The sequence below is a fragment of the Piliocolobus tephrosceles genome, chromosome 11 (assembly GCF_002776525.5).
Source record: "Piliocolobus tephrosceles isolate RC106 chromosome 11, ASM277652v3, whole genome shotgun sequence".
Taxonomy (NCBI): Eukaryota; Metazoa; Chordata; class Mammalia; order Primates; family Cercopithecidae; genus Piliocolobus; species Piliocolobus tephrosceles.
The window spans coordinates 88661817-88680381 of record NC_045444.1 but is presented as its reverse complement, the minus strand read 5'-3'; the positions used below and the strand labels follow the sequence as shown (position 1 = coordinate 88680381).

Sequence of the window (18565 nt, the reverse complement as noted above, 5' to 3'; positions counted from 1 at the left end):
AGTAGCTGGGACTACAGGCACCCACCACCACGCCTGGCTACTTTTTTGTATTTTTTTCTTTTTCTTTTTTTTAGTAGAGACGGGGTTTCACTGTTAGCCAGGACGGTCTCGATCTCCTGACCTCGGGATCCACCCACCTCGGCCTCTCAAAGTGCTGGGATTATAGGAGTGAGCCACCGCGCCCGGCCCAGACCCTATTGCTTCATTTAAAAAAAAAAACTGATGGCCAGGAACACTTGCTCGTGCTTGTAATCCTAGCACTTTGGGAGGCCAAGGCAGGTGGACCACCTGAGGTCAGGAGTTCGAGACCAGCCTGGCCAACAGGCAAAACCCCTGTCTCTACTAAAAAATAGAAAAATTAGCTGGACATGGTGGCACCACCTGTAATCCCTGCTACTTAGGAGGCTGAACCCAGCCTCCTGGGAGAATTGCTTGATCTTAGGAGGTGGAGACTGCAGTAAGCCAAGATCGTGCTACTGCACTCCAGCCTAGGTGACATAAAGAACAAGAGTCCGTCTTCAAAAAAAAAAAAAAATTTGAGAGGGGGTCTCACTATACTGCCCAGGCTGATCGCAAATTCCTGCCCATCTTAGCCCCTCAAAGTGTTGGGATTACAGGCATTAGCCACTGCACCTGGTCTCATCAAACTCTAAGGCTATGAGGTTTAAAATGTACACTGTGACATTAACAGTCATTCAGTTGTAGTTCTGTCATGTCAAAACTGCCTCATAACAGGCAGTGAGAAGTGAATTCTCAAAAAAGGATTCTGCTCTCTTAATTTAGCTGATGTTCATATAACTTTCTGGTGCAAACAGATAGGAAAAGGCACTGTAAATGTTTCTACGACAGCACTCCTGACAAAAGTCACTATTTTCATTCATTTTCCCCAAAGTATTTATTTATAAACCTTATATAGGAATTTGACAGTACAGAACAGTCTCTGCCCTCATGGAGCTTAGACTGGGAGGGGAGGGGGGAGTCTGACTTTACATTCTCAACTACTATGGCATTTTGTCCATTTACTGTATATTACTTAATTTTACGTTATTTTTCAGACGGAGTCTCGCTCTGTTGCCCAGGCTAGAGGGCAGTGGTGCAATCTCGGCTCACTGCTACCTCCGCCTCCCGGGTTCAAGTGATTCTCCTGCCTCAGCCTCCCGTGTAGCTGAGACTATAGGTGTCTGCCACCACACCTAGCTAATTTTTGTAATTTTAGTAGAGACGAGGTTTCACCATGTTGGCCAGGCTGATCTCGAACTCCTGACCTCAGGTGATCCGCCTGTCTCGGCCTCCCAAAGTGCTGGGATTACAGGCGTGAGCCACTGTGCCTAGCCTTATTGTACATTACTTTAAATAATACAAAGAAGCTAGGTAAAGGAATCTGGAAATACTGCTCAAATTTCAAGTTTTATCATCTGTAACACAGAGATGATGGTTATCTTCCTCACAGGATTCAAGAATTAAATAACAATTATGAAATCATAAACATAAATTTGACAATCAGTATGTGCTCAATATATTAGGTATTAATAGTAAACACCTGCTTGTTTGGGCAAAAGCTTGGCTTGTCCATTTAATACAGTTTAATAAGGACTGGCCAGAAATATCCCAAGCAGATTAAAGATCATATGCAAAAAAGAATTCAGAAGAGACTACTTGAGATCAGGACTGCAGCACACTACATCTCCACTAGGAATTGTTCATATCCCAGTCTATGTCAACATCACCCCCTAGAGTTGGAATACAGGTAACACAATCCTGCTTGGAATTTTACCAAATTTTTAACCATACTTACAAGCTGTGATGAACAGGCTATCTTTTAAAAAATTCTCCCAGTTAATATTACCACAGTTGTTCTTTATGGCTGTATATAACTCTAATTACTGAAGGGTTGGTGAAGCAGCCGGAGAACTATGTTTATAAAACAAGGCCGGGTGCGGTGGCTCAAGCCTGTAATCCCAGCACTTTGGGAGGCCGAGACGGGAGGATCACGAGGTCAGGAGATCGAGACCATCCTGGCTAACACAGTGAAACCCCGTCTCTACTAAAAAATACAAAAAACTAGCCGGGAGAGGTGGTGGGCGCCTGTAGTCCCAGCTACTCGGGAGGCTGAGGCAGGAGAATGGCGTAAACCCGGGAGGCAGAGCTTGCAGTGAGCTGGGATCCGGCCACTGCACTCCAGCCTGGGTGATAGAGCGAGACTCCGTCTCAAAAAAAACAAAAAACAAAAAACAAAGAAACTGGCCCTATGGGTCTTCCTTCAGTCTACCCTCTGCCAATGGTCTGTTACATTCCAGAATGTTTAGTTGGATTCCCAATTTTCAAACAAAAACTGTACCTTTCTCCTGTGGTTATTTAACACAATTTTTTGCATCTGTCATATTCTTGCCCAGCTTTAAGCCATATTCTTTCTCATAGTCCTTCATTTTCAAACTACACCGCCAAACAGTTGGCTGATTTGTGATAGAGAATTTAGGCAGTTGAAAATTCAATGATTTGGGCTTTATATCTGGTCTTCCTGTTTTCCCCAACACTTAAAAAACCAAAACTGTAAGACCTACCGCAGTCAATTATAGTAAATAAACCCTACCACTCTGTTGTCCCATGATGAAATCTAGTTGAAGAGTATGATTCATCCATTCTTCTAAATCTTTTAAAAATAACACTTCTGTCAGTTTCTGGATAAATCTGAATATTGATATGCTTTTTTTGAACTAAAAATCTATAAGCCAAGAAGAGCTTTTTAAATTATTTTTTCAACTGTGAATCCTGGCTGCTCTCAAGATTACAACTCTACCCTTGGATTAAAATGAGGAGAGAGCTGTGTACTTGACCACATTACCTTGATCCCTTGTAGAACACCTTTTACTGAATTGTGCTTCAGCATTATGTTGCTGGTTTCCACAGGGAGATCAACTTAACCACTTCTCACCTCTCCTCACACATGGGGAAAACCAGCCCTACGGTGAAAAAAGCTAACTCAATGTTGTCTCAGTGGTAGTGACGAATGAGTCAGATCACTTAAATTCAGTTCCAGTAAGAATGCATCATTGACAACATTGAATAAGGTTAACACAGGTAACAGAAGCAAACAACCTTTTCACAAGAAAAGCAAGTGGCTAAGACTTAATTCTTTCAAAAAAGCAAGCTTCTAGTTTTTTACTTTACCTGCTAATGCTTCTGCTGTATCCTGAAATTTCTCAAAATGTTTTAGCTTTACTCTAGAATTAAAAAAAAGAGAAGAAACATGTTACTGGGGGTGGGGGACAGTGCATTGATTCAAAAGCCACATAACTTGGAAAGAAGTGCTTGACTGTTTCCAAAGCACGCACCAATAAAACATGCCTATCATTGTGTGTCAGGGTGTGAAGTTAGATATTCTTCATAAAATTACTAGTTTTTCTAAATGTTTGACGAGTAATGCTTGGATTATTAAAAGAAAGTTGTAGGCTTTGAAGGAAACTTTGGCCAACTGTAAAGATGTTGAAGCTTTAATACCAACTCCTGTTGCATAAAGCCGTACAGAGATAACTTTATTATACAGCATAGAACTGATTCAAGAAAAAGTATGTGGGTCCCTTTTAAGAATCTCATGCTATTCATTTGTCTATCCTGTACAAATGCCATTAAAAAAATAACTTATTGTCAGATCTCATTCTTGTTACATCCTACCCTTTATGTTTTTGAGACAGGGTCTCCCTTCACTCTGTCACCCAGGCTGGAATACAATGGTGCAATCACAGCTCACCACAGCCCTGACTTCCCGGGCTCAAAGGATCTTCCAGCCTCAGTCTCCCAAGTAGCTAGGACTATAGTGTGCACCATCACACATGGTTAATTTTTGTTTTTGGTAGAGATCCCTATGTTGCCCAGGCTGGTCTTGAACTCCTGGGCTCAACTGATTCGCCTGCCTTGGCCTCCCAAAATGCTGGGATTATAGGCGTGAGCCATCACGCCCGGCCTCAGGGTAGTATTTTATGCAGAAAGAAACATATAGTTGATTCATTGTTGTCTCAGTGGTAGTGACGGATATTGAGTCAGATCACTTAGATTCAGTTCCAACAAGAATACATCATTGACAACAATGAATCAGATTAACCCAACAAAGCATATAACCCTTTAAGAAGGAAAACTAGTCTTCTATTTGCCTAAAACACAGTATCATCTTTTTTTTTTTTTGAGACAGGGTCTCACTCTGCCACCCAGACTGGAGTACAGTGGCGCAATTTTGGCTCACTGCAACTTCCACCTCCCAGGCTCAAGGGATTTTCCTGCCTCAGCTTCCTCCGAGTAGCTGGGATTACAGGCATGCGCCACCACGCCTGGCTAATTTTGTATTTTTAGGAGAGATGGGGTTTCACCATGTTGGCCAGGCTGGTCTCGAGCTCCTGACCTCAAATGATCCACCCACCTTGGACTCCCAAAGTACTAGGATTACAGATGTGAGCCACCGCGCCCAGCAACAGTGTCATCTTAAGCAAGGTTTTCTTACCTGGTAAGGGAACATGCTAGTGTGGTCCCTTAAATACACATAAAAATACGAAGATTTAGGCCAGATGCGGTGGCTCATGCCTGTAATCCCAGCACTTTGGGAGACCAAGGCTGGTGGATCACCTGAGGTCAGGAGTTTGAGACCCGTCTGACCAACATGGCAAAACTCTGTCTCTACTAAAAACACAAAATTAGCTGGGCGTAGTGGTGAGCACTTGTAATCCCAACTACCTGGGGGGCTGAGGCAGAAGAATAGCTGGAACCCAGGGGGCAGAGGTTGCAGTGAGCAGAGATCGCGCCACTGCACTCCAGCCTGGGCGACAGTGCAAGACTCTGTCTCAAAAAACAAACAAACAAACAAAAAACAAAGATTTAAGATCTACACTAAGAATGAATCTTCCATGAAATTGTGATGAAGGAAAACGTTCATGTTAGTTTTGCTGTTGCACCTCAAAAAGCAGGTTACAACCCGTGTGTGGTAACTGTTAAGATAAAAAAGGTATTACATTTGTGTATGGAAGACATGAAGACAAATGTGTTCCTGACAGCAATCACATTTGGTACTATCCGAGGTTTAAAGTACCCATTGGGTCTTCTGGAAGATAATCCCTGTGGGTAAGGGAGGGACTACTGCCTCTAAATTAATTGAGATGGCCTACGCTCCAAATAAAACATTTGCAATAATTAGGTTCATACCAAAATTATTCCTGAAACAGATTTCAAAGCAGAAAACTACGAATGTAATATTATATAAATCAGGAAAAAAATGTAAAAAATAAAACAAGCTCTAAATGTTAACTGCTAAACTACTGATTTCAAGATTACTTACATTTTGTTTGCTTTCTCTGGAGTTTCAAATTCTTTCCATAAACTATCAACCTCTTGAAGTTTCTTCTCATTTAGAACCTATAATAAAATGTTTAGTTTTCTTTAAATGGTACAGGTTAGGCATACACAGCTGCATTCTTCAAGTACAATTTTACATGTAAAATGAGGGTGGTAGAAGCTATTTCTTTCACTAAGATAATGAACTAGTTTTCTTACCATGTATATATTTTTGGTCAAATTACTAGTTCGAATTGCCCATTTAACAGCTGAATGGAATTCAGATCTAGTCCAGTCAGATGTAGTTCAGTGGCTATTTACAGTCTAGGATCTACCTGGTCTCAAGTGATATTCCTGCCCCAGCCTTGGACTGTAGCTGGAGCTACAGGTCCTAGCGGGGTAGGGCAGGGAACCTTTCTTTCTTTTTATTTTTTTGAGATGGAGTCTCACTCTGTAGCCCAGCCTGGAGTGCAGTGGAGCAATCCTGGCTCACTGCAACCTTCACCTTCTGGGTTCATGAGATTCTAGGGCCTCAGCCTCCTGAGTAGCTGGGATTATAGCCGTAAACCACTGCACCTGGTTGAGAACTTTTCTTTTAAAAGCGCCATTAATCCTTTTACAATAAAGTACTGTAATAATTAAAAACTTTTATTTGTGCCAGGTGCAGTGGCTCACACCCGAAACCCCAGCACTTTGGGAGGCGGAGGCAAGCAGATCACCTGAGGTCAGGAGTCCGAGACCAGCCTGATCAACATGGAGAAACCCCATCTCTACAAAAAAAGAAAATACAAAATTAGCTGGGCGTGCTGGCACATGCCTGTAATCCCAGCTACTCGGGAGGCTGAGGGAGGGGAACTACTTGAACCCAGAGGCGGAAGTTGCAGTGAGCCGAGATTGTGTGACTGCACTCCAGCCTGGACAACGAGAGCAAAAAACTCCATCTCATACAAACAAAAAAAACCTTTTATTGCCTACTTTCAATAGATATTCATAATTTACTGCTATGATCATCCTAACATGAAAGTATTATGGATTTCTCTAAAACTATCACCAATTGTGAGACACATCTAGATGTGTGAAATTTTTTTAAATGTAGGGTAATCAACAAAATACTCATCAACATTCAGGTATATATTCTCCAAGACTTTGAATGTCTGTGCAACGCATGTTCATGCATACTTTTAGGAATCACATTAAATGTTTTTTTTTTTTTTTTGAGATGGGGTCTAGCTCTGTCACCCAGACTGGAGTGTAGTGGTGCAATCTTGGCTCACTGCAACCCTGCCTCCTGGGATCAAGCGATTCTCCTGCCTCAGCCTCCCGAATAGCTGGGATTACAGGCGTGCACCACAACACCCAACTAGTTTTTGTATTTTTAGTAGAGACTGTGTTTTGCCAAGTTGGCCAGGCTGGTCTTGAATTACTGACATCAGACGATCCACCTATCTCAGCTTCCCAAAGAGCTGGGATTACAGGCGTGAGCCACCACACCCAGCCCCCTCGTATTGTTCTGAAGCAAGACTTAGACATTTAATTTTACCTGTTAATATTTCAGTTTGTATCTATAAAATATAGACTCGTTTTAAAGCTACTATTACTGTAACAACAATGCTAAAGATTGCGATGGTAATAGTTGCATACTATTTCTAGTTAGAAATGGAAAATTTTCTATCTTAAAATGATAAAACTTAAAATGGATTTTTGTATACAAATATTTATAATTACCCTGGCTGAAAAGAAATGATTAAAAATTTGAGACAAATAAAAAAATTTTGAGACAAATGTAAAACAGAAAATGTAGCAATATCTCTGAGTTTCGTATTTAGATTGTCTTTATTAGTAATGTTTTCTTCAAGATGTCGTTGCACAGTTGGGAACACAGTGGTTTTATTTGTTGTAGTAATGGTTTTGGCTGTCATAACATAGTCTTTGAAAACCCTTGTGTGCTCATGAATTGCCCTGATTTTATTACATCTCCTTTGTTATTTTAACTTCAGTTTAAGAATGATGATGGTATCTTTTATTTTATTTATTTATTTGTTGAGACGGAGTCTCCCTCGGTCGCCCAAGCTGGAGTGCACTGGCACGATCTCAGCTCACTGCAAGCTCTGCCTCCCGGGTTCACGTCATTCTCCTGCCTCAGCCTCCCGAGTAGCTGGGACTACAGGCGCCTGCCACCACACCCGGCTAAGTTTTTGTATTTTTAGTAGAGACGGGGTTTCACCGTGTTAGCCAGGATGGTCTCGATCTCCTGACCTCGTGATCCACCTGCCTTGGCCTCCCAACGTGCTGCGATTACAGGCGTTAGCCACCGCACCAGGCCGACAGTATGTTTTAAATATGGCAATTTTGTTACCCAAATGTTATCTTCAAATATACTTGCTTTTCAGCTAGAAAAAATATGAATTTTCCTCATGAGTCATATCCCCTATTTGATACATATTCTCTTAAAAATAGTGAACTTCAGTTACGGTTAGCTGCATTCTCTGAACAATTTCAAAAACTTTTAATCAATGTTTTCAGTATAGTCATGAGGCTTGATGAGATGTCTTTGGATTCTACAGCTTCATGATATACAAAGGTAGAACTATTAGTTTATAAATTGTTAATACCAACTCTAGGCTTTGTCGTTTTTTACTGCTTTGTGTGACTAAGTTTTTCTAGTTTGGGTTATTTTTACCAACATATCTAATTCAACCATATGTGATTAAATTTATACATCAGAACAAATTCCTAAAATCATCTTGTCACACTCATCTAAGTTTTATACAACTTGCAATTTTGTTTCTTTTACTGAAAATACATAAGCAGACTAGAACTGCGTGTTAATGTGTAGATGTGCTATATTATGGACTTGATAAATAATGCTTATTAGCAAGGTATAGTTTTATATTTACTAGCTGTGTTGTTTTTCCAGAGACAGGGTCTCGCTTTGTTGTCCAGGCTGGAGTGCAGCGGTGTGGTCCTGTGTCACTGCAGCCTCAAACTCCTGGCCTCAAGCGATTCTTCTGCCTCGGCCTCCCAAGTAGCTAGGACTAAAGGCGCACACTGCCACACCTAACTATTTTTAAAATCTTTTTGTAGAGACAGGGGCTTGCTTTACTGCCCAGGCTGATCTCTGACTTCTGGACTCAAGTGATCCTCTTGCCTTGGCCTCTCAAAGTGCTGGGAGTACAGGTAGGAACCATGGTGCCTGACCCAGCTGGTTTTTAAATAAAAATATATGCATAATATCTGTGCATACTATATTTCACCAAATAATATGCTATTCTTCTTTTTGAGACGGAGTCTTGCTCTGTCGGCTAGGCTGGAGCACAGTGGCATGATCTCGGCTTACTACAACCTCCACTTCCCTGGTTCAAGTGATTCTCCTGCCTCAGCCTCCCGAGTAGCTGGGATTACAGGCACATGCTGCCATACCTGGCTAATTTATTTATTTATTTATTTTGTATTTTAGTAGAGACAGGGTTTCACCCTGTTGCCCAGGCTGGTCTCCAACTCCTGAGGTCTGGCAATCTTCCCACCTTGGCCTCCCAAAGTGCTGGGATTACAGGCGTGAGCCACTGCACCCGGCTTATGCTATTCTTTTACACTCCCAATTGACCTGTCATCAATTTTAAGACTTCCCAATTTTAGGGATGTTAAATATGGGGGTTGTGCATTTTAGGATTAATCCCACCCTATCCAATACTTGGGCAGTTGACACAGAATATTGGTGAGGCTGTATGGAATTAATAATTTTAATCACTTCTTTTTTTTTTTTTTTGAGACAGTGTCTCGCCCTGTCACCCAGGCTGGAGTGCAGAGGCACAGTCTTCTCACCGCAACCTCCACCTCCCTGGGTCAAGTGATTCTCCCGCCTCAGCTGGGACTACAGACGCGTGCCACCATGCCTGGCTATTTTTTGTATTTTTAGTAGAGACAGGGTTTCACTATGTTGTCCAGGCTGGTCTCAAACTCCTGATCTCATAATCTGCCCACCTCAGCCTTCCAAAGTATTGGGATTACAGGTATGAGCCACCATACACAGCCTCCTAATTTTCACTTTTAATTGATTGCTTGAGACTTTGTGTGGTTTTCGTTTTGTTTTGGGTTTTTTTTTTTTTTTGAGATAAGGTCTCACTCTATTGCCCAGGCTAAAGTGCAGAGGCCCAATCACGGCTCACTACAGCCATGACCTCCCTCCCACCTCAGCCTCCTGCAGTAGCTGGGACTACAGGCAAGCACCACTGTGCCCAGCTAACTTTTTTCCCGCCATGTTGCCCAGGCTGGTCTGCAGCTCCTGGGCTCAAACAATCCTCTTGCCTCACCTCCCAAAGTGTTAGGGTGACAGGCATGAGCCACTGCACCCAACCTCTATATTTTGTGTAAATATGTGATGCTAACTTTTACTTCCCCAGACAATATGAGCAAGTAATGTTTCATGAAACTTGTTTGAATACAGGATAAAACTGATAATTAGTTTAAAATGTGCATGGCTCAAAAAGAAACAAATCCATACACGCAACGAGAGTGAAAAAGCTCTTGGGTTAGCTTTAGAAGCACTATGCTAAGTGAAAAAAGCCAAACATAAAAGACTAAAATACTACTCCATTTACATGAAACTTCTAGAAAAAATTATGCAAAGAAAGCTGATCAGTGGTTGTCTAGAGCAGGACTAACTTGAAAATGGGCATAACTTTATGCAACAAAGTGTACTATAAAACTGGATTGCAACTAAAACCTACAGGCAAGTTATACAGTATGTAAAGTACCCCCAATAAATTTAGAAAAAATACATTGCTCAGCGCCTAGGTTTTATACAGACATTTGGTATGTACATCAAAAACCTTTCTCCAAACCTTGAGAAAACGAAGTGACACAAAATGCTATGCTACACAGCTACACTGTACAATATAACCATTAAAATTCAAATAAGTTAAAATTCACTTCCTCAGTCCTATCACTTACAACTCATGTGAAATAGTTATACGTACTAATGGCTACCACACGAAGAGCAGCTGAAGAAAATCTGGTATGAGCAAGACTAAAATCGTATGCTATGTGCCACGTGACACAAGGACACAGGAGTACTTTTTTTTTTTTTTGAGACGGAGTCTTGCCTCGTCGCCCAGGCTGCAGTGCAGTGGTGCGACCTCAGCTCACTGCAACCTCTACCTCCCAGGTTCAACCGATTCTCCTGCCTCAGCCTTCCGAGTAGCTGGGATTACAGGTGTGAGCCACTGCCCTCGGCCACAGGTTGAATTTTTATAATATCCTAGAATTAATCACAAAAGTTGCTTTACATAATGTCTTTATATTAATACATATACACATATATAACCCTGTTAATGAACAATAAATTTTTGAAGTGTTTTCCTTTCGAATCGCTCTAAATACGGAAGTGGGCAGAACACTGTACCTCATGCCTGTAATCCCAGCACCTTGAGGCCAGGAGTTTGAGACCAGCCTAAGCAACACAGGGAGACTCTGTCTCTAAAAAAAAAAAAAAAAAAATTTTAGGCGGACCATTGATAAGCCAATTCCTTCCTACCACGGGAGACCACCAGTGCACTGTGCACAGTTGCTCCTCTTAACATTCGGTTCAGGACAGCATATTGTATCAATTAACAGTGAAATTCGTCGACAGACACTGACAGACCACATTGGCTAAGAGAATTTGGAGCTATGCAGAACTCTACATGAGATTTTAGATAAGATTCCAAAAAGCTGGAGAAAAGTAAAATTGACATGTTTCGTAGCTCTAAAGGGGACTAAGGAACTTTACAATCCTTAAAACTACTAACACTGCAATTACAGATAACTCCAACTAAGGTAAAAACAAGCAAAACTGCCTTTTCGGTTTTAATGATTTTATTGGTTTTCTTAAAAATAAGTATTTGACGTATCAAATGCAAACTGCGTATTTTCAAATGTCAGAAGCGAAACATGGAGAACTCCGCATCCATCCAGACCTTCTGCATCCACACCACAAATGGTTTTTTTTGGTTCACAGCTAAAATTGTATTGCATTTATTTTTATCTAGCGTTTTTTGCTTTCTACCAACACATATATATGTAGAATATACATAAAACTTTATTTTTCATTGCTATATTCGCAGAGCTCAGAAGAGTGCACGGCACAAGAAAAGGCACTCAATCTCACTCATTCTTACTGACATCTCAACAGCATCTTGCGATACGAATGTCTTACCGTCCAACCATTTCAGTGCTGACGAACTTGTCAAACTCTCCCCATGAAAACAACCAAATCTCAAATTGACATCACCAGCCCAGATTGTTTCCCCTAAGCTTCAAATGTGAAATACTGAACTGCCAGATCTACACAACTGCATTATCAGGTCTAACAGACATTGCAAGCTTTGCACAGCCCAAACCGGAAATCTTTAGTCCTTCCCCCGCAAGAAACTTTCTTAACATCTTATTTAAACCAAAACTCCACATTCAATCTATCAGCCAATCCTTCCTGTTCTACCTTCAAAATTTCTATCGATATTTGTTTTTCTCCATACCAGGCAATTTCATCTTGTCTAAATGAACGCAAAAGTATTCTTGCTGCCTTTCTTACCTCCTCGAGTCTAATCTCCACATAGCAAAGTAACCGTATTAAGACAAATTAGCAGGTCATTCCTTTGCTTAAATCCTTTCGATTGGCAGAGCACGGTGGCTCACGCCTGTAACCCCAGCACTTTGCACTTTGGGAGGCCGAGGCACTTGGATCACTTGAGGTCAGGAGTTCAAGACCAGCCTGGCCAACATGGTGAAACCCCGTCTCTACTAAAAGACAAACAAACAAACAAAGCAACTAGCCAGGCGTGGTGGTGGATGCCTGTAATCCCAGCTACTCGGGAGGCTAAGGCAGGAGAATCGCTTGAACCCGGGAGACGGAGGTTGCTGTGAGCCACGATTGCGCCACTGCACTCCAGCATGGGCTACAAGAGCGAAACTCCATCTCAAAAAAAAAAAAACAACTTTCGATCATTCCTCAAAACATCTAGAAGAAAATCCGAATTCCCTATAACTATACTGTTAAATTCTAACACGCCTCCTGCCCACCTCTTCAACCGGAGGAAATAAAATCCTTTAACGCAGAACGGGTCTCCCCAAACGGCGGGGCCACGTGTTACCCGTAACAGGGCTCTCAGGTGTAAAGGCCTTCTCCCTCCTCCCAGAGCCCGGGCCATAACAGGCACCCACGCTACCCTGAGTAGTTCTGTGCTTAAGTCTTTTCCTCTCCTCGTCTGTCCAGCACCCGCCTTCCCCCTTTAACGGCTCCCTCTCCCACCTACCTTAAAGATGGCGTAGCCCACAGACGTTTCAAATAGCACCAACATGGTGAGGCCGGGTCAGGGCGCCGCACGGCCCGCCACGAGCTGTGTGTGGACTCAGTTCAAAAACACCGACTACGCGGCCCCAAAATGTCCCCTAAGCCGCGGCGGGCAAAGCACAAACGTGCTAGCCGTCCCGCAGAGAATCAGAACACGTTCCCTAAGCCCTCCACGCTGTACTGGGACTAGGACGCAAGAACGCGCTTCTCCTTCTCTAAGGATTCTGGGATAGCGACGTCACTTCCGACAGAAGACTGCCGCAGAGACTGCCGTCACTTCCGGAATGTTCCCGCCACACTGGGCTCGGACGGGAGGGGAAAGTTTGTATCGTGGGATCTAAGGACTGAAGGGAGCCTTTGCGCCTTTTTTTCTTTTTTTTTTTCTTTTTGAGACGGAGTCTCGCTGTGTTGCACGGGCTGGAGTGCAGTGGTGTGATCTCGGCTTACTGCACCCTCCGCCTCCCAGGTTCAAGCAATTTTCCTACCTCAGCCTCCCGAGTAGCTGCGACTAGAGTCACGCACCACCATGCCCAGCTAATTTTTGTATTTTTAGTAGAGACAGGGTTTCAGCATGTTCGCCAAAATAGTCTCGATCTGTTGACCTCGTAATATGCCCACCTCGGCCTCCGAAAGTGCTGGAATTACAGGTGTGACCCACCGCGCCCAGCCTTTTTTTTTTTTTTTTTTTTTCTTTTGAGACAGTCTTGCTGTCGCCCAAGCTGGAGTACAGTGCCACCATCACGACTCACTGCAACCTCCAACTCCCAGGCTCAAGGGATCCTCTCACCTCAACCTCTCGAGCAGCTGGGACTACAGGCCTGTGCCACCACACCCAGCTAACTTTTTGTAGAGACAGGATTTTGCCATGTTGCCCAGGTTGGTCTCAGACTCCTGACCTCAAGGGATCCTCCCACCTCGGCCTCCCGAAGTGCTGAGTTGCAGGCGTGAGACACCCCTAGAGATTTAAAGGGGAAAAATTTCACATTATTATTTTGTTAACCCTCTATGAATTATATGTTTAGAGAGAAGCGTGGAGGTGTCTTGGTGCCTGTCTGTCTCGGGCATCTAGAATTTGAAATGCCAGCTACTGCCCTTAGACTTTATCTCCTTTCAAGCCCTGCCTTGAGGCGAAGGCCTCAGAATGACACCATTACTGTCACTATATTTGTGAGCATTCCTGGCCGTTCTGTCTGGCCAAATTATTAGCAGTTTTCTCTCAATGTTCTCCCATGTTTGCTGCATTTGTTAAAATGGCCCAAGAAAAATTTAGACTTTTTTCTTGGTTTTTTTTTTTTTTTTTTTGAGATGGGAGTTTCACTCTTGTTGCCCAGGCTGGAGTGCAATGGCACCATCTCGCTTCACTGCAACCTCCGCCTCCCGGGTTCAAGCGATTCTCCTGCCTCAGCCTCCTGAGTAGTTGGGATTACAGGTATGCGCCACCTTGCCTGGCTAATTTTGTATTTTTAGTAGAGATAGGGTTTCTCTAGGTTAGTCAGGCTGGTCTCGAACTCCCGACCTCAGGTGATCCGCCTGCCTCGGCCTCCTGAAGTGCTGGGATTACGGGCATGAGCCACCGTGCGCGGCTAAATTTAGACTGTCTTGTTGGCATAGTGTTACTTGCTTTTCTGGAGGCTTTTTCAGTCTCAGGGACTGGGATTAAATACCCCAGTTATTTCACAAGTCTGTCTTCCAACAGGAGTAAAATTTCCTCACTCACTTCCCAGGCCCTATATGCAGATTGCTCCTAATCATTAAATTGCAACCTGCTTGGAGAATTGCTTGAACCCAGGAGGTGAAGGGTGCAGTGAGCCAAGGTGGCACCACTGCACTCCAGCCTAGGTGACACAGCCAGAGTCTGTCTACAAAAACAAAAAGTTGCAACCTGCTCAAGATTGTGGAACATTAAATAGGTAGCAACTCTGCAACCTGAGATCAAGAGGAAAGAAAATCCTGGGTTGAATAACAAAGTCACAGGACAGAAGAATCTAGGGTGAATTATTTTTTGGAGACGGATTCTCACTCTGTCGCTCAGGCTGGAGCGCGGTGTCACGATCTCAGCTCACTGAAGCCTCCGCCTCTTGGGCTCAAGTGATTCTCCTGCTTCAGCCTCCCCAGTAGCGGGGGTTACAGGCACGTGCCACTGTGCCCGGCTAATTTTTGTATTTTTAGTAGAGATGGGGTTTCCCCATGTTGACCAGGCTGGTCTTGAACTGTTGACCTCAGGTGATCCACCTGCCTCAGCCCCCCAAAGTGCTTGCTGGGATTACAGGCGTGAGCTACACGCCTGGCCTAGGGTGAAGTCAAGAGCATAATTGGCCGAGTGCATGGTTCACGCCTACTATGATCCTGCCTTTGCGTTCTAGCCTGGGCTATTAAGCAAGACCCTATCTCAAAAAAAAAAAAAATAAATAAAAGCATGGTTGATTATAGTTATAGCTATAATCCAGTGTGGTCAGGGAGACAAGAGAGATGAAAATTACCTAATTGGGAGAGGGGTATGTGTGGGTGGATGAGATAGAAACACCATGTCTGTTTATAGTGTTACTTAACAGCACAGTATTTTTCTGTCTAGCCTCCTTAGCAGAAATGACATCTGCTAGAGAATTGAGTATACTTTACATGTATTTGTGTCTGTATAGGATGTTATGTTGTGCTACTGATGAAATAGAATCTCATTAATTCTTAAAAATTTAATGAATGAATGTCTGCAGGAAGTAAAATTCTTTTCTTTACATCTAAAGCCTTAAATCCTTTTCCCAAAAAGAAATGAAACCACTTATTCAATGAGAAATCTCTTTACCATGGTATCTCCTAGAATTTGTCCTTGCACATTACCATTTACATAGTCACCTCCACATGATGCTTTAATCAGGAGTTCAGAGCTGACACTGATTTTGAGTTTGTAACTTGGCCAAAGAAAGTAATTAGAGATTTTTTTCTTGCAAGAGAAAAGTAAGAGTCTTAGTACTTTGTTAAAGTACTGAGTCAAGGGGAGATAGCACAAAGAAATATAAAAAGGAGAATATAGAAGAGTACAGATGATAGGCTTACAATTTTTTTTTTTTTTTTTGAGACTCTCTTGTTGCCCAGGCGGGGGTGCAATGGCATGATCTCAGCTCACTGCAACCTCTGCCTCCCGGGTTCAAGCGATTCTCCTGTCTTAGCCTCCTGAGTAGCTGGGATTACAGACATGTGCCATCACACCCAGCTAATTTTGTATTTTTAGTAGAGACAGGGTTTCTCCATGTTGGTCAGGCTGGTCTCGAACTCCCAGCCTCAGGTGATCTGCCCCCCCTTGGCCTCCCAAAGTGCTGGGATTACAGGCGTGAACAACTGCGCCCAGCCAGGGGCTTATAGTTTTACTGGTGGTTAACATGGTGAAATGACAAGGATGAGAAACATGGTTCGTGTGTCCTCTCTGTACACCCCACCTCCACCCCTGTTCCAACTAGAATATAAACTCTATAAAAGTCTGTTGCAAAATCTGCAAGTACTAGGCTAATATCTGGTACATAGTAGAGATTCCATAAACATGACTAATAAGTAAGTAAATGAATAAATGGAATGAGTGAATAGTGGGATAATTTCAAGGTGCTGGTAGAGCTTCCAGGGACTTTTAGAAACCTGTTGAGATTAGGAAAAGATATCATTTTGCTCAGACATACACCTTCCACGTGCCTGGTAACAAGAAGGGGATGTTCTGGATGGTGAACATTTTTTTTTTTTTTTTGAGATGTAGTCTCACTCTGTTGCCCAGGCTGGAATGCAGTAGTGCGATCTCGGCTCACTGCAAGCTCCACCTCTCAGGTTCACACCATTCTCCCACCTCAGCCTCCCAAGTAGCTGGGACTACAGGCGCCTGCCACCACGCCCAGCTAATTTTTTGTATTTTCAGTAGAAACGGGGTTTCACCGTGTTAGGCAGGAGGGTCTCTATCTCCTGACCTCATGATCTGCCCGCCTCAGCCTCCCAAAGTGCTGGGATTACAGGTATGAGCCACCGCACCCGGCCTTGTGAACATCTTTTATATATTCAACAGATACTTGAGTGTCTACTCTGTGCCAGGCATTCATTTTTTTTTTTTTTTTGAGGTGGAGTCTCACACTGTCGCCCAGGCTGAAGTGCAATGATGGGATCTCGGCTCACTGCAAGCTCCGCCTCCCAGGTTCAGGAATTCTCCTGCCTCAGCCTCTTGAGTAGCTGGGACTATACAGGCGCGCACTACCACGCCCAGCTAAGTTTTGCATTTTTAGTAGAGATGGGGTTTCGCCATGTTGGTCAGGCTAGTCTCAAACTCCTGACCTTGTGATCAGTCAACTTTGGCCTCCCAAAGTGTTGGGATTACAGGCATGAGCCACTGCACCTGGCCTGTGCCAGGCATTCTTACAGGCACTAAGGACACAGCAGTGAAAGAAACATGTAAAAATCTCTATACCTATTATTAGTCTTATTTTCCTTCTCAGAGAAGTTAAGTAATGCAAGATCATGTAATCTTCCTCATAGGTTCCTTTAGGACTACCCAGAAGATGGACATGGAAATTGTTTCTATCATACAATCACTGACCTGCCACGTACAGTGCTATATTTTATTTATTTATTTATTTATTTATTTATTTATTTATTTATTTTTTTCTTTTTGAGACAGAGTCTTGCTGTGTCATGCAATGGTGCGATCTCAGCTCACTGCAACCTTCACCTCCCGGGTTCAAGCAATTCTGCCGCCTCACCCTACAGAATAGCTGGGATTTCAGGCACTCGCCATTATGCCTGGCTAATTTTTGTGTTTTTGTAGAGACAAGGTTTCACCATGTTGGCCAGGCTGGTTTTGAACTCATTACCTCAGGTGATCCGCCCACCTCAGCCTCCCAAAGTGCTGGGAGCTGGGATTACAGGCAGGAGCCACCGCGTGGGGTCTACAGCGCTGTATTTTCTTGCTGTGGTGTCTGCTGGTATTGCAGACTTCTACTCTGTTGACTGCTCCCATTTTGTTGAACACAGGTGCTGCCCACACGATCGCCCACCTTCTCTATATCGCTACCTTCATGGGTTGATGTCCCTTTCCAGCCAACAGGGAATCAGCTTTTGTGCCTTCTAACTTGTTCTTTCAGAGTTATTGGCCCCTTGTGTCACATGTCTTTCTTTTTGCCAGAGTCCTTTTTTTTCCAGAGACCATGGGTGCTTGGAGAAATCAGGCTACTAGGATAATATGTTGGGAGATGGCCAGAAATAGGCTCAAACCTCTGATCATCTGTTCTAACAGCCATCCTTTTGGTTTGGTCTGGCTCATGCAACTAGATGTGTGATGGTTTTCTCTTATGACGCTATTGTCTTTTTGGGCAGTCCAGCATTTTCTGAGGACTTCTTGCCATCAAATCAGTACTAGTAGGAATCTCAATGTCTTTCCCTTACTTTACCCTGTGGGCCCTATGCAAATCAAGGATATCTGTTTCAATTGAGTTTCAGTTTAAAAGTTTCCTGAACATGGCCGGGCACGGTGGCTCATGCCTGTAATCCCAGCACTTTGGCAGGCTGAGACAGGTGGATCACCTGAGGTGAGGAGTTTGAGACCAGCCTGACCAACATGGAGAAACCCGTCTCTACTAAAAATACAAAAATTGGCCAGGCGTGGTGGCTAACACCTGTAATCCCAGCACTTTGAGAGGCCAAGGCAGGCAGATCGGGAGGTCAGGAGATCGAGACCATCCTGGCTAACACAATGAAACCCCGTGTCTACTAAAAAGACACAAAAAATTAGCCGGGCGTGGTGGTGGGCACCTGTAGTTCTAGCTACTCGGGGGCCTGAGGCAGGAGAATGGTGTGAACCCGGGAGGCGGAACTTGCAGTGAGCCAAGATCTTGCCACAGCACTCCAGCCTCGGCCACAGAGCAAGACTCCGTCTCAAAAAAAAAAAAAAAAAAAAAA

General features: G+C 43.4%; 1 protein-coding gene and 2 non-coding genes across 4 annotated transcripts in view; all 3 read right to left on the bottom strand.

Moving 5' to 3' along the window:
* Positions 1-12880, bottom strand: part of NOP58 (NOP58 ribonucleoprotein) — a 36700-nt gene extending 23820 nt beyond the window's left edge. Inside the window, exons 1-3 of one of the 2 annotated variants that reach the window (XM_023219089.1) lie at positions 12606-12880; positions 5321-5397; positions 3169-3221 (exon numbers count right to left, since the gene is read on the bottom strand). In XM_023219089.1, the coding sequence (XP_023074857.1) occupies positions 3169-3221; positions 5321-5397; positions 12606-12650 (175 nt within the window). In that variant the 5' untranslated portion in view covers positions 12651-12880. Of the gene's footprint in view, positions 1-2842; positions 3059-3168; positions 3222-5320; positions 5398-12605 lie in introns of those variants that run through there. The other variant, XM_023219090.1, reaches the window with a different exon arrangement.
* Positions 2980-3064, bottom strand: LOC111549425. The gene has a single exon (XR_002733736.1). It is a non-coding gene; the product is annotated as a small nucleolar RNA SNORD70 (small nucleolar RNA).
* On the bottom strand, positions 4002-4089 carry LOC111549414. The gene has a single exon (XR_002733727.1). It is a non-coding gene; the product is annotated as a small nucleolar RNA SNORD70 (small nucleolar RNA).
* Positions 12881-18565: the final 5685 nt, after the last annotated feature.